The 13,897-nt window shown below is 57.4% G+C and overlaps 1 protein-coding gene across 3 annotated transcripts in view; it reads right to left on the bottom strand.

The window, feature by feature from the left end:
• Positions 1–2,690: 2,690 nt before the first annotated feature.
• Positions 2,691–13,897, bottom strand: part of FKBP15 (FKBP prolyl isomerase family member 15) — a 30,165-nt gene continuing 18,958 nt past the window's right edge. For all 3 annotated transcript variants that reach the window (XM_062011493.1, XM_062011494.1, XM_062011495.1), the window contains 10 exons: positions 10,977–11,148; positions 10,379–10,515; positions 8,894–9,049; positions 7,685–7,837; positions 7,269–7,361; positions 6,765–6,878; positions 6,168–6,275; positions 5,275–5,969; positions 4,815–4,905; positions 2,691–3,943 (listed from right to left, as the gene is read on the bottom strand). In XM_062011493.1, coding sequence (XP_061867477.1) covers positions 3,869–3,943; positions 4,815–4,905; positions 5,275–5,969; positions 6,168–6,275; positions 6,765–6,878; positions 7,269–7,361; positions 7,685–7,837; positions 8,894–9,049; positions 10,379–10,515; positions 10,977–11,148 — 1,794 coding nt within the window. In that variant the 3' untranslated portion in view covers positions 2,691–3,868. The remainder of the gene's footprint in view (positions 3,944–4,814; positions 4,906–5,274; positions 5,970–6,167; positions 6,276–6,764; positions 6,879–7,268; positions 7,362–7,684; positions 7,838–8,893; positions 9,050–10,378; positions 10,516–10,976; positions 11,149–13,897) is intronic.

Genomic DNA, 13,897 nt, shown 5'->3' with positions numbered 1-13,897 from the left:
CCAGGCTGCCCAGGGAGCTGGGGCAGTGCCCAGCCCTGGAGGGATCCCAAAGCCGTGGGGCTGAGGTGCTGAGGCCGTGGGTCAGTGCTGGGCTGGGCAGGGTGAGGGCAGGGCTGGCACTGCAGCAGCTTCAGGGGCTTTGCCAACCCAAATGATTGTGTGTTTCCATGCCAGTGCATCCTCTTGCAGCTGCCACCCTGCAGCCCCTCACATCCATTGCTCTGGCACAGCCATGGTCCAGGGCTGGCAGTAGCTGGATCAGCCCACTCAGGTGCCATCAGCTCCCCCCAGCACCACGGGGCCCCCACACAGGCCAGTCCCATGTCCCCACTGGCACTGGGAGCAAATCACCCTCAAGGAAACACCAGGAGAGATTCCTTTGGTGCTGAGGTGAGGGAGCCCTGGCCCAGGCTGCCCAGGGAGGGTGTGGAGGCTCCTGCTCAGGAGGTTTCCAACCCCACCTGGACACGTTCCTGTGCCCCCTGAGCCAGGGGAACCTGCTGTAGCAGGGGCTGGGGCTGGAGCAGCTCTGCAGGGCCCTTCCAGCCCCCACCGTGCTGGATTCTGTGAATAAAGCGCCCCCCACGCTGTGCTTGGGAAAGTCTCACGGCTCTGGGAAGGGAACGGACGGGCAGCGGCTGCTTCGTGCGGCTCCTGGGCAGGGCAGGAGGAGCTTGTGCCGCTCCAGCGCCCACCCGCCCGCTGGGACCGGGCTGAAGTTCAGCGAGGGGGCGGCTGCCCTCACCGCTCCCTCACCGCTCCCTCACCCCGGCGCGGCGGCTCCCGCCTCCGTGCCTCAGACGCCGCGCAGCCGGGGCCGGGGGTGCCGCCAGCGCCATGGCGGCGGGGCCCGAGGCCGCGGCGGAGTGCGGCATCTGCTACGAGGCGTACCGGGAGCCCCGCGCGGCGCGGCTGCTGCGCTGCCGCCACTCGCTGTGCCTCAGCTGCCTGCGCCAGCTCGTGTGCCGCGCCGGCCCCGGCGCCCTCGTCAGCTGCCCGTTCTGCAGGACGGTCACGCTGCTGCCCGAGGTGGCCGCGGCGGGGACCCCGCAGCAGCAGCAGCAGCAGGAGGAGGAGGAGCGGGAGGAAGGCGGCCGTGTCCCCGCCTCGGGCCGCTCCGTGCCCGCGGAGCTGTGCGCGGCGCACGGCGCCGTGTTCGCGGTGAGCGCCGCGGTGGCGCCGTGCGGGCAGCGCCGCGGCTCCCAGGCGCCCGGAGCGCTGGTGCTGGGGCTGCCGGGCCAGAGGCTGCTGCTGGACGCGCAGCCCCCGCTCACCTCCGTGGAGAACCTGCGCCTGGGCTTCGCCGCCGGCATCCTCGTCCTCATCGTCTCCACCTTCTTCCTCCTCGTCTTCCTCAAGTAGGTGCCGGATGGAGACTGGCGGGGGGCGCCCGGCCCGGGGCTGCTCGGGGCTCTCGGCTCAGGGACAGGAGCGAGGCCGGGGCCCAGCGGCTGCCGGCACCCAGCCCGGGCTCGCTGGGGCACACGGGCCCCCGCCATCGGACTCGTCAGGAATTAACTTATTGCTGCTCCCCGTCCCGCCCGGGCTCTTCGCCGCCGGCACACGGGCTGGAGCGGTTCCCCGGCTCTGCTCCGTCGCCCCGGGCGGCCGGGATGAGGTGAAAGGGGCTGGGAAGGGTTCCCGGCGTGTTTTTCTCTGCATGAAACTGTTCCCAAGCCACGAACAAGCCCCTTTCCCCGGAGGAGAGCCCGGCGTGGGCTCAGAGGGACGTGGCAGGGGAAGGGCACAGCCCCACGCACACCTGAGGCATTAAAGACATCGCTGGGCTCAGCGCCCGTGTCTGGTGGTTTTTGTGCGCCCCGGGGCTGGGAGAGCTCTGCACTGACAGCAAAGCTCAGCCTCAGCCCTCGGCAGGGCTGCGGGGTACCCGGGCTCAGCGGCTTCAGTCCACGGAGGGGGGAAGAAGCTGGGGAGAGGAGTTGAGCCTCATTTCCACCCTCGGGCACGGCCTCAGCAGGGTCCTGCCCTGGCTCCAAGGTGCACCCACCTCCTGGCCACAGCCCACAGCCAAAAGCTCAAACAGAGCCCCCTCCCAGCCCCCCTGACCCCATCTGCCCTCCCCGGGAAGCCCAGAGCTCTCTCCCCTTCCCCACAGCTCAGGCCGGTGTCCAGGCAAGGACAAACGTGGTTGATTTCAGGCGCTAAGGCTGGCAGAGGCGCCCCAGGAGCTGCAGGGCAGGGGGAGATGCTGCTGGGGGAAGGGACCCTGCTGCCTGCTTTGGCTACCTCTAGAGGGACAAGTTTCAAACCTCAACTCCTGCACCTCTGTCCCTCTCCCCAGAGCAGAGGGGCAAGTGCTGCCCCCGAGCCAGCCCAGGAGAGACCAGGCTGCTGCAACCCTCAGCCCCAGCTGCTCCAGGCTTCTCTCCCCTCAAGCCCCAGGGTGAAGCTGCTGCCTGGCCCCTGTGGGCATCACTGACCTCCCCCCAGCAGGATGGGAGGTGGGGGCCTGAGCAGCTGCAGGCACAGCTCTGAGGAGTCTCAGCTGGCCCGGGGGGGTTCAACAGCAAGAACAGGGCCTTGAACCCTGCTTTAGGTGCTCATCACCTCATTTAATGTAGGAGCGGGTGGCTCCTATATTGAATGAGGTGATGAGCAGCTAAAGCAGGGTTCAAGGCCCCAGAGATGAAGCCAGGCTGAAGTAAAACCCCCACGAGAAAACAACACCCCAGGGTTAATTGCACTTTATTTTCCCAGGAGTGGAACAGGTGTCTGTGCCAGGAACCAGGGGATGGGCTGGAAGGAGCAGGGCCCTGCACCGGGCACTGCCAGGGGGGTGGGGGCTGCAGGAGCTGCCACTCACCCCCCTCAGCACAGAGGAGGGAGCTGGGGCTTTGGCTGGGGCTGTGGCTGCCCTGCCAGGCTCTTGAGGGGGGATTCCTTGATTTAAAGACACCAAGACCTGCTCCTGCCTCTGAGCTGGGTGTAGAACACTGAGCACTTGGCATTTTCCTCACCCCTTTTCCCTCTTGGGCGACTGAAGAGGCCCAGCCCTGGCCTTATGACTCACCAGCACCCAGGCTGAGCTTGTGCTGTGATCATCACAAAGGCACAGGAGGGGTCAGGCTGGTGGCAGCAGCAGAGCCCAGAGCTGGAGTGAGGCTCCCCCAGCTGGGGAAATAACCCAGCCCAAGCCCCTGAGCCCTCAGAGCAGGAGCAGAGGAGGCTGCAAAGGGAGGGAGGGGGCTGGGGGGCTCTGGGAGCCTTGGGCACACAGGCAGGGCCAGGAGTGGATGCTGCAGCCATGGCCTGAGCTCAGAGCCCCAACTGGCCCTGGGAACCCAGGCTCCTGCGGCTCTGAGTGCACACAGGGCAACCTGAGCCCTGCCTGGCCTGAGCTCACAGGAAACACCTTCCTGAGGGCTCTGAGCCAAAGCTCCCACTGCACATTGCTCAGACACAGGCAGGGGCTGGGGCAGAGGCCCTGGGAGCCACCTCAGGGACCAAGAAATATCCCATGGAGATGTTCACCGAGGAAGAAGAGTTTAGGCTGTTGGAAATAGGGGCAGGACCCTGCAGGAGGGAACTTGTTCTGAAGCACTTTACAAAGTTCCTACTTGCATATAGTTTCTGATTAGTGAAGGACAGTCAGAGGAAGGGGACAGGGAGAGGAAGGTGCAGTGACAGGGACTGATTCCTCCACCTCATCCCACCCTCTGTCAGCTCAGAGCGACAGGTCCCGGGAGGGCAGAGGAAAACCTTCCTCTGAGGCCCCGTCGCTCTGCAGGGCAGGAGCCTGGAGGGTCCCAGCAGGTCACAACTGGCCCATGGTCACAGCTCCTCAAGTGCCAAGTGCACAGGAAGAGGCCACAGCCCCAGGAGAGGGCTGAGGCTCAGCAACAGCTCTTCATCCCAACCAGTCCAGGTCGTCATCGTCATCATCACCGAAGAGCGGTGCTGGAGGGGGACGGCCCTTCATGCTCTGCAGGTCAGACAGAGGGAAAGCTCAGGCCCAGCAGCCTCCCAGGAGTGAGCTACTGCCACACAACCTTGGGCAGCTTTAAGGAGATGACATCAAAAAGCCTCATTACTGAAGCTTTTGTGTTTGTCACACCACGTCTTGGTGTACCAGGAGGGATGTTCATGGGCTGAGAGGGGCGAGACACAAACTCTGCCCTTCAGCTGGCAAGTCTCAGCAGGTGAAGTCCCAAGTCATGCCAGCAGGAGTTTGTCAGCCCAGGCAACCCCTCTGAGCTCAGCAAGGAACCCCAAGTGCTTGGCAACTGCACTGAGGACGTGTGGGAAGCTCCAAGCTCAGCTCCCAGGAGGCAGCCAGAGAATCACAGAGTACACCCACGGAATCATTTGGGTTGTTAAAGCCCTTGAAGCTGCTGCAGTGCCAGCCCTGCCCTCACCCTGCCCAGTCCAGCACTGACCCACGGCCTCAGCACCTCAGCCCCACGGCTTTGGGATCCCTCCAGGGCTGGGCACTGCCCCAGCTCCCTGGGCAGCCTGGCACAGGGCTGACACCCCTCTCAGGGAAACAGTTCTGCCTCAGCTCCAGCCTCAGCCTCCCCTGGGGCAACCTGAGGCTGTTTCCTCTTGTTCTGTCACTTGGGAGCAGAGCCTGACCCCCAGCTCCCTGCAGCCTCCTGTCAGGGAGTGTCAGAGAGTGCTGCTGTGTCCCCTCAGGCTCCTCTTCTCCAGGCTCAACACCCCCATTCCCTCAGCCCCTGCCCAGCCCCCTTGTGCTCCAGCCCCTCAGACTCAGCCCCTCACTGTCTCAGGAAGGATTCCACAGACAAGCCCCAGGTTGATGCCTGGCCCAGTTCAGTACAAAGACAAATCCATACCACTTCCTCCTCATCCTCTTCCTCAGAGGGAACTCGGGGCTTCAGTGGTTTGGGAGATGCTGCTTCAAAGAAGTCATCATCCTCAAAGAGGCTGCAAGACAAAGGGTAAGCAATGTGCCTGCAGGTGATGGGATCTGCCTTGTACAAGCTCCATTAAAGCATGATGGAAAAGTTTTGCTGCTGAGGCAAACTTAAGGCAGGTGCAATGCCCCAGGAGAGAAGATGACAGGACTGGCAGCCCCTGGCACACTCTCCCCTGTGTCCTGTCACCAGGCACAAGGGCACTGCTGCCTTTGCCCAGCCCCAGCCCAGCAGGCAGTAGCCAGCCCACTCTGCCCACACTGGCAGCCTCAGGTGTGGGCTGTCCTGGAGGGCAGGGCTGGGCCAGCTCAGGGGCCATTTGCCAGCCCAGACCACGCAGGGTGGCTGGGCTGTGGCTGCCTCAGCACTCAGAGCTTACCTGGCAGCTGCCTGCCTGGGGCTGGAGCTCAGCTCCTGCTGCCCTGGGGCCTCAGTGGGGAGGGCAGAGCTCAGCTCTGAGCCGTTGGGCACTGAAGGAGGCTCCTGGGAGACGGCTCCATCCGTGGGGGCTGCACAGGTGCCTCCCACACCGTGCAGGGGAGGGGGCTCTGAGCCTCTTGTGGGCTCCTCTGCTGCAGGTGGCTCTTGAGGATGTGCTGCCACATCTGTTTCTCCTGGAATGGCTTCTGGAACAGAAGGTTCTGCACCTTCTGCCTGCAAAGGTGCTGTGGGGGGGCTGTGCTCAGTCCCACTGCTCTCCTGCCTCTGCTCAGCTGGGCTCAGGTCCTCATCCACCTCCAGACCAGGCTGCAACTTGGCAGGAGCTGGGCAGGACTCAGATTCAGAGAGATGCTGCCCCTGGGCCTCCTCTTCTAGCACCTCCCTGCTCCATGCTGCCTGCTCCTCCTCAGTTCTGGGCCTGGCAGACACAGGAGCAGACTTGCTTTCCCCATCAGAGGCTGCAGAGCCCAGGGCTGCTTCCCCAGGAGCTGGGCTCTGCTGCCTGGGCTCTTCCTGGGCTGCCTCTGTCCCAGCTGATCTCTCCTGTTGTGCTGCTCCTCTTCCAGATTCCTCCTTTTCACTGTCATGCTCTGCCTTCTCCTGCTGCCTGCTGAGCAGCTGCAGTGTTACAGTCTAAAAGGTTGAGTAGAAAGGACATGGGTTACACCCCAAACCTAAAGCCTCACCCCCTCCTGCTCATCCTCTGCTGTTGGGCTGCTCTGCCACCCACAACAAACTTCTTCAGCTACTTCACACTCCAATTTGTGTTTCAAGCCCAAGAAGTTCCCTTACACTCATCACCTCCCACTCTTGTCACTGTCACTGGCATACCTTAATAGTGTTCATGACAACACCCAGAACCATTCTGCCACTGTAAGTCTCTTCCAGCTCAAATTCACCCCGAAGGGACTGAAACACACCATTCATGATCTTCTTCACCTGCAAAAGAGCAAGGCAGGGTAGAAAGGTACCACTTGTTAACATGTGAAGCACTGGCCTCACCAGCAAATACTCCTCCAGGTGAAGGAACAACACACACACACACAACAAGGGGTTTTCAGTAAAGCCCCTTCTCAGATGAAGCAGCACAATCCATCACAGCATCTGAACTCAGAAGCACTGCACACACCCCACACCCAGCCCTCTGAAACTGAGGCAGGCTGCACAAACCCCAGGCACACCCACACTTATTCCTTACTCTTCTTTCTATGTTTTTACATCTAAACATCAAATCTTCCAGTGGGGAAGTGCCCCCAAAGTGGGCAGCTCACATCCCTTCTTCCTTCTCTAGGTCCTGCTACCAGCCACACTACAGTGCTTCTTGGGAGAAAAGAACAGTTCTCCTTCTTATCTCTGCTCAAAAAGAGAAGCAATTCAAGGTAAACAGATTTACTTAGTAAAGGAGGAACACTGGACAGTCCAACTCACTTCTTCTGTGAAGTCTTCTGCAGGTGAGGCTCTGTGCTGGTCCCTCGCCAGGGCTCGGACACGCTGCTCGTAGTGAGCCCTCAGGGCAGCAGTGTCACACTGCAGGGCTGAGCACTGCCAGGAAAGCAAACACTGGAGCTCACACACAGCCCCAGCACCAACCTCCCACCATGGGCTGTCTGCAAACAGCCTTGGAGTGAGGGGTGAGCTGCTGGGTGGCTTTGGGAGAGTTCCAAAGGCTTGAAGTAACAGGGTCAAAACTCAGATATCCAACTGAGCCAAAGCCTTGGGGAGCCACAGCTGTGTCACTGGCTGGTCAAGCATCACCAAGAATGGGCCCAGCACTCAGACAGCAGTGAAACCAGTGCTGAGGCTCAGCACTGGAGCTGTTCTGGTTTGCTGGAAGCCTCTCATCACATGTTCTTGTTATTCTGGACATGGGTAGCCCAGGGTTAGACACTGCTGCCCTCGAGGTCACATTGAGCCACTGAAAGTTCCCTTTACCTTCTCTTCTAGAGGCTCCAGTTGCTCCAAGCGTTGCTGAAGCTCAGACAATCTCTGCTCCTCTGCTTTTTTGGAGTGTTTTAGAGCTGCAAGCTGAAAGACAAGAACCAGATGCCATCAGCTTACGGCCCCTTTCAGCATCACCCACTCTGAAACAGCTTCTGCTCAAAAGCAGTCACTTGGAACAGGGCAGAAGAACTGGGGGGGCTGCTGCCCTAGGCCCAGACTGACCCCACCTCAGCTCTCCCTTGTTCAGAAGGGCAGCAGCACATTCCCCAGCAGCCCAGCAGAACACACCCATCCCACAGACACGACCAAGTTCTGCAGAATATCAGAGTGACTGTTGAGAGAGGACTGGTGGTTACAGTCACTGGTTATTTGGCACCACATTTCAGCAAGGAAGAGCAGCTCCTTACCTTCTCTTCCAGCTGGGACAGCTGCTGCTGCAGGGAATCTCTCTGCTCACACACCTCCTGGTACTGTCTGACATGCTGCTCCTTGGCTGAGGCCAGTGCACGCTCACATTTGGCTTCCCACTGGGATTCCATCTCTGCCTGGATGAGTGAGAGCTGCCCATCATGGAAGAGACCATTAGGAACACACACAAACCACCTGTATTTGCACAAGAAGTGGCTGAAAGCCTGGGGCTGGACATCTGCCTGGAGCTGGAATACCCCCATGCAGCTGCCCACACCTCTGAGGGTCAGTGCCAGCCACAGCCCCTCAGGCTGGCTCAGACTTCAGCTCTCCTGCTCTGTCAGCAGCCATTCACTCCATCAGCAGTCCTGAATTCTTCCCTCTCCTATGAGCTCCCCAGTCTGACACTCTAAATTGGGTGCTGCATGCCAGCCTGCAGCAATGCTGCCCCAAAACTCCACAGCCACACCAGTGTTGCTTGTGCCCAGCTGTGTTCCAGCTTGTGCCCATTGCCCCTTGTCCTGTCACTGGCCATCACTGAGCACAGCCTGGCTCCAGCCTCCCCCAAGCCTAGGCTTAGTGTTTCTCATGGCAGCTGAATTGTTACCACTTCAGGGCCTGATAATATCTGAATTTGCTCCAAGTCCATCACTTCAAACTCAATGCAGGCACTTAGACCCAACTCCTCAAACTACACTTGGAGAGCAAGCAGCAGCAGTGCCTGTGATGTGAGGCAGAGGGTGTGTGTATTGGGGAGCTGGCAGCTCTCCTGCCTACTCCAGTCACCACTCCTTAGAGACACATCAGTGTAAACCCCAAAGCCAGCAGCAGGGCCAGCAAACACCTCACTTCAGAAAGACAACCAAGTGAATCCTGTGTTAACATTAACCTCTAAAGATCAAGCAGGTTGAACAGAAGAGGTTCCAAAGCAACACAAGGAAAAACTTGTTCCCTGTTGAGGTGAGGGAGCCCTGGCAGGGGCTGCCCAGATGGGCTGTGGAGGCTCCTTCTCTGGAGACATCCCAACCCAGCTGGATGAGTCCCTGTGTGCCCTGCTCTAGGTGCTGCTGCTCTGGCAGGGGGGTTGCACTGGATGAGCTCTCCAGGTCCCTTCCAGCCCTTGAGACTCTGTGATGCTGCTGCCTGAGCATTTTCAGGCCCCTCTCCTACTGCAGGCCCTTGCTGGAGAAGCTGCCCTGCCTCCTCACCTGCTCTGCTGCTGCCTGGTCAGTCGAGCTCCGAGCCTTTTTCAGCAGCTGCCGAAGTTTGTCCAGCTCCTGCTGGTGGGACCTGCGGATTTCTTCCATCTCTTCCTCTGCCTGAGCTCTCTCTGACAGGGATTTCTTCTTCCTTTCTGCCAGATTCTGCAATACAGAAGAGGACATAGAACAGGTCAGACTCCATCAAGTCGTGCAGAAGAATCTTATGGCCTTAAAAGCATGCTGAGATTATTTTAGAGGTAGGAAGGTGAAAGTATTGCTGGCTAAGAGAGTTCGACCATAACAATCCTGTAAGCACAAAGCATCCACCAGCAGCACAGGGCTCCTTGCCAGCTGATCACAGAATCATAGAGAATCACAGAATGGTAGGGGTTGGAAGGGACCTTTAGAGCTCATCCAGCCCAACCCCCTGCAGAAGCAGCTCCCACCTAGATCAGGTCACACAGGAACGTGTCCAGGTGGGTCATGGAGAGCTCCAAGGAAGGAGCCTCCAGCCCCTCCCTGGGTAGCCTGGGCCAGGGCTCCCTCACTCAAACACTGAAACAGTTTGTCTCATGTTTACATGGAACCTTTTGTGTTCCAGCTTCATCCCATCACCCCTTGTCCTGTTACTATTTACTACAGAAAAGAGGGATGTCCCAACCTCCTGACACCCACCCTTTAGATATTTATAAATGTTAATGAGCTCTCCCCTCAGCCTTCTCATCTCCAGGCTGAGCAGCCCCAGGTCCCACAGCCTTTCCTCACAAGGAAGATGCTCCAGTCCCCTCAGCATCTTGCTGGCCCTGCACTGGCCTCTCTCCAGCACTTCCCTGTCCCTCTGGAGCTGGGGAGCCCAGCACTGGCCCCAGGACTCCAGATGAGGCCTCAGCAGGGCAGAGCAGAGGGGCAGCACAACCTCCCTGGCCCTGCTGCCCACACTCTCTTGCTGCCCCCAGGCTGCCATTGGCTTCTTGCCCATGAGGGCACGTTCCTCGCTCATATTTAGCTTATTATCAATCAGCACTCCCAGGTCTCTCTCCTGCAGCTGCTCTCCAGCAGGTCACACCCAGCCTGTCCAGTTGCATGGGGTTGTTCCTTCCCAGCTGCAGGACTCTGCCCTTGCTCTTGTTGAACCTCAGGAGGTTCCTCTTTGCCCAGCTCTCAGCCTGTCCAGATTCCACTGAATGGCAGCTCAGCCTCTGGGGAATCAGCCAGTCCTCCCAATTTAGTTCCAGCAGGGAACTTGTTGAGGGTCCCCCTGTCCCCTCATCCAGGTCACTGATGAAGATGTTGAATATCACAGCATGGTGGGGGTTGGGAGAGGCCTTTAGAACTCATCCAGTCCAACCCCTGCAGAAGCAGCTCCCACCTGGATCAGGTCACTTAGGATGAGACAAGATTTACCAAACTTCCATGTTTACAAGCAAGAACATTGGGTTAAACTTGAGCAGGTGACAATCCTGCAGCTCTGTAATCTGGCACTGGACATACCCTTTCAAGAGTCTCCTTTTCCACTTTCAGGTCTGTCAGCTCTTCTTCCAGTGCCGTGATCTTCACGTCCAGCTGTTTGCGGCTCTGCTTCTCAGCTTTGAATCTGGTCTGAGTGTCCTCAGAAGCTTCTTGGAGCTCTGCAAAGAGACACTTTACTGTGGCTTTCAGCACTGGATCTGTTTCAGGTTATGGTGGAAGGAAGAGTGTGTCTCACACAATGAAATCAGTGGCTTGCACCTGCAGTGGGAACTGGGATGTAGCAAGAGTTTCTTCTGTGAAAGGGTAAATGCTTCTACCTCAGCTTGGCTCTTTTCAACCACTGGCACATCTCTGGCTCCTCTACAAGATGTTAGATGGCAATGCCAAGAGATTGCTTCTATAAAAGGCATCCTTGGGACAGGATGACTGCTCACTGACTCGATCCCTTCCCTTTCAGCGGTGGCAGGGACTCCCACAGCCTTCAGACCCTTCAGGGCACCAACACCCTTCTTTGATGCCCTTGTGACTGAGCCCAGGGAAAGCAGGAAGAGACCCTCCAGAGGAAGGAAGACCCAACACCTTGTCCAAGAGCAGAAAGGAATGACAGAAGCAGCCTCACCTGCCAGCTGTGCCTGCAGCTTGTTGAGCTGCGTCTCCTGCCGCTCCACGTCCTGCAGAGCCGCAGAGAGCTGCCTCCGCAGGTCCATCTCCTTCTTCTGGTGGGCTGTCAGCTCCAGCTGCAGCTGGGAAACCTGTGCTGTGGCAGCTGCCAACTCCTCTGCAACTTTGGCCTGGATCATGAAACAGAGCAGGGAAGAAGGAGAGGGGGAGGAAAAGGGAAACGTGAGCGTGAGGAGACCCCAGAACTGTTCCCATGGGATGAGCTGAGACTGGGGAAGAGCTGGAGTCCAGCACCTCACCCACATCTCCAAACTGAAGAGCTTTGGCCATGGTACTGTGACTCACTTGGCTGTAACCTGTCCAGACTGACTAGAAAACTGCACAAGGCCACCAATGAGCTTGTCACCACGTCAGTTCAACTCAGTGAGTTCTCTTCAAGACTGGCACCAGTCCCTGGGGGCTCTGCTCAGAGGTTTCAGGCCATCACATCTGTTCAAGTAAAAGCCTGGGCTCCAACAGGTCATTATCCTCAGTAAGCTTACAAATCACTGCAAAGCCATACAAAACAGGCTGGTTCCAGCCAGAAGTGCACCTTCCCTCCAGGGCACAGCACACGAGGTCACCCCGAGGTGCCCACAGGGACACAGCTCTCATTTTGGACACTTCTCACAGCAGTTGACCTCTTTAGGTTTAGTATTGCTCAAAGTCAGCGACTCATGTAAAACCAGGTACTAAAGTACCTGGCACAAAAAGTTCCACTGGAACATAAGGAAAAAGTCCTGTGAGGGTGAGGGAGCCCTGGCCCAGGCTGCCCAGGAGGTTTCCAACCCCATCTGGACACGTTCCTGTGCCCCCTGAGCCAGGGGAACCTGCTGTAGCAGGGGCTGGATGAGCTCTGCAGGGCCCTTCCCACCCCCACCATGCTGGGATTCTAATACAGCTCATTAGACAATTTGGAAACAGCATCAGGAGAGGCTCAAGGCATCAGGACAAAGACACAAAGTCACGTTCCCAAACCTCGTTGCACAACACCCAACACGCAGAGGGTGCTCCCAAAGGCAGAACAACACTCATCAGAGAACTCCACCTGCTGCAGGGAATACCTGAACAGCTTCTATACTAATGGCCACATTCAGATTCCCAACAGGCTTTCACCTTCTTGTAAGTTCAGAAGAACCAGAGTTTCTCTCTGCTTTATCCTCATAAGAGGACCAAAGTGTTTCTGTCCAGACTAAGGCCACCACAGAAGAGCTGTGAGCAAAGTTCCAGCTGTGGTGAGGATGGGGATGTGCTGAGCTTGAGGGCTGGGACACCACACCACTGATTTCAGAGAGCAGCTGCAGCCAGATCTGCTTTCCTCTTCCATTTCCACAAAGGATTTGCTGCAGTCCAAGATCCTAACTGCAAGCATGCTAAAACCAACCCCAAACCCTCTAGCACATGTGAAGACTAAACACTTGCTTGTGTCTTGAATGGCAACTAAAACCAAAAGGCAACCCCTATGCCAGGAATTGTTACTACACTCCAGTGTCTGTAGTGAATGCTTCATATCTGTTAGCTCAGCCCCAGCCTCCAGCATTCAGAATCTGATGTGCCATGTATCTGCCCTGACAACATGATCACAGCCTGTCCCTCCCATGGGGAAGGTAAAAAGAACAGCAAGGTGACAAAGTTCTTTGAAAGGCTCCCCAGGAAAGAGGGGTCAGGGGCTCCACTGCCAGTTACAAAGCCCTTTCCCAAGCTGCAGAACCATGCAAATTCCAGGTCTGAGGCAATTCTTTTAATTCTCATCAGCTTCAAGCTAATTCAAGATGAAGAAAAAACTGTTTCAGTGAGGGAGCCCTGGCCCAGGCTGCCCAGGGAGGGGCTGGAGGCTCCTTCCTTGGAGCTCTTCAAAACCCTCCTGGACACGTTCCTGTGTGACCTGATCTAGGTGGGAGCTGCTTCTGCAGGGGGGTTGGACTGGATGAGCTCTAAAGGTCCCTTCCAACCCCACCATGCTGTAATTCTGTGATTCTAAGCTGGGCTGGCACTGCCTGGGGTACAGTCATCTATCCCCTACCCAGTCAGCAGACACTGCCTCACCTGGTCCCAGCCCCGATCCACTGGCAGCATGTGCTAGGAAGAGAAAGCAGTGATAGGAAACAGCAAGAGTTAAGAACTTGAAAGGCAGAGGCATTCATCATCATCAGAATAGTAAAATGCTTCATTATAGGAGCCTAAGGCATGCCAGAGGAGCCTTTAAACTACTCCAAGAACTGTAAAAGCCCTGACAGGAAAAGGTAGTGAAGCCTGGCTTGGGAGGAAAGAAGCCAAAGGAGCCTCCTCATGGGTGTGTGACAGCACAGGCATAAGAGGGGTCCCACATGTGACCACCACTTCACCACACTGGAGAGCAGGGGCTGCTACTTCACCTTATGGTACACAAAGCCTAAAGCTGTGATGAGCTCTGCTGGGCTCAAAGATCTATAACCCACTCCTAACAGCTCTCCTCAGTGATCCCAGGTACAGCTCACAAAACACACGCTGAGTCCCTATTTTTCAGTTGAGAATAGATAAAAGAGCTTAAAATTCTCTTCCCTGATTCTGCCTGTCCCTCATCACCTCAATAACTGCTGTGGCAGTGCAAGAGCTGTTGGCCAGAGGAAGGGGAAGGAACATCAGCCTTGAGAGTGCCGTGGTGTAACCCCAGCAGCAGCCACTGCTCATTCCCTCACTCCCAGGGAGGTGGGGAGGAGCATCAGGGGAAAAAGGAAAACCTGTGGGTCAAGGTAAGAAGAGATTCCTGACTAAAATGAAAGAAAATATAGCAATAATGTAACAGTAATGAAAAGGAGTTTTACAAAGAAGAGAAATAAACCCCAAGGAAGACACGTGATGCACAACACACTCATCACCCACTGCCTGATGCCCCAGCAG

The sequence above is a fragment of the Colius striatus genome, chromosome 19 (genome assembly GCF_028858725.1).
Source record: "Colius striatus isolate bColStr4 chromosome 19, bColStr4.1.hap1, whole genome shotgun sequence".
Taxonomy (NCBI): domain Eukaryota; kingdom Metazoa; phylum Chordata; class Aves; order Coliiformes; family Coliidae; genus Colius; species Colius striatus.
This window is presented reverse-complemented; position numbering and strand designations above follow the sequence as displayed.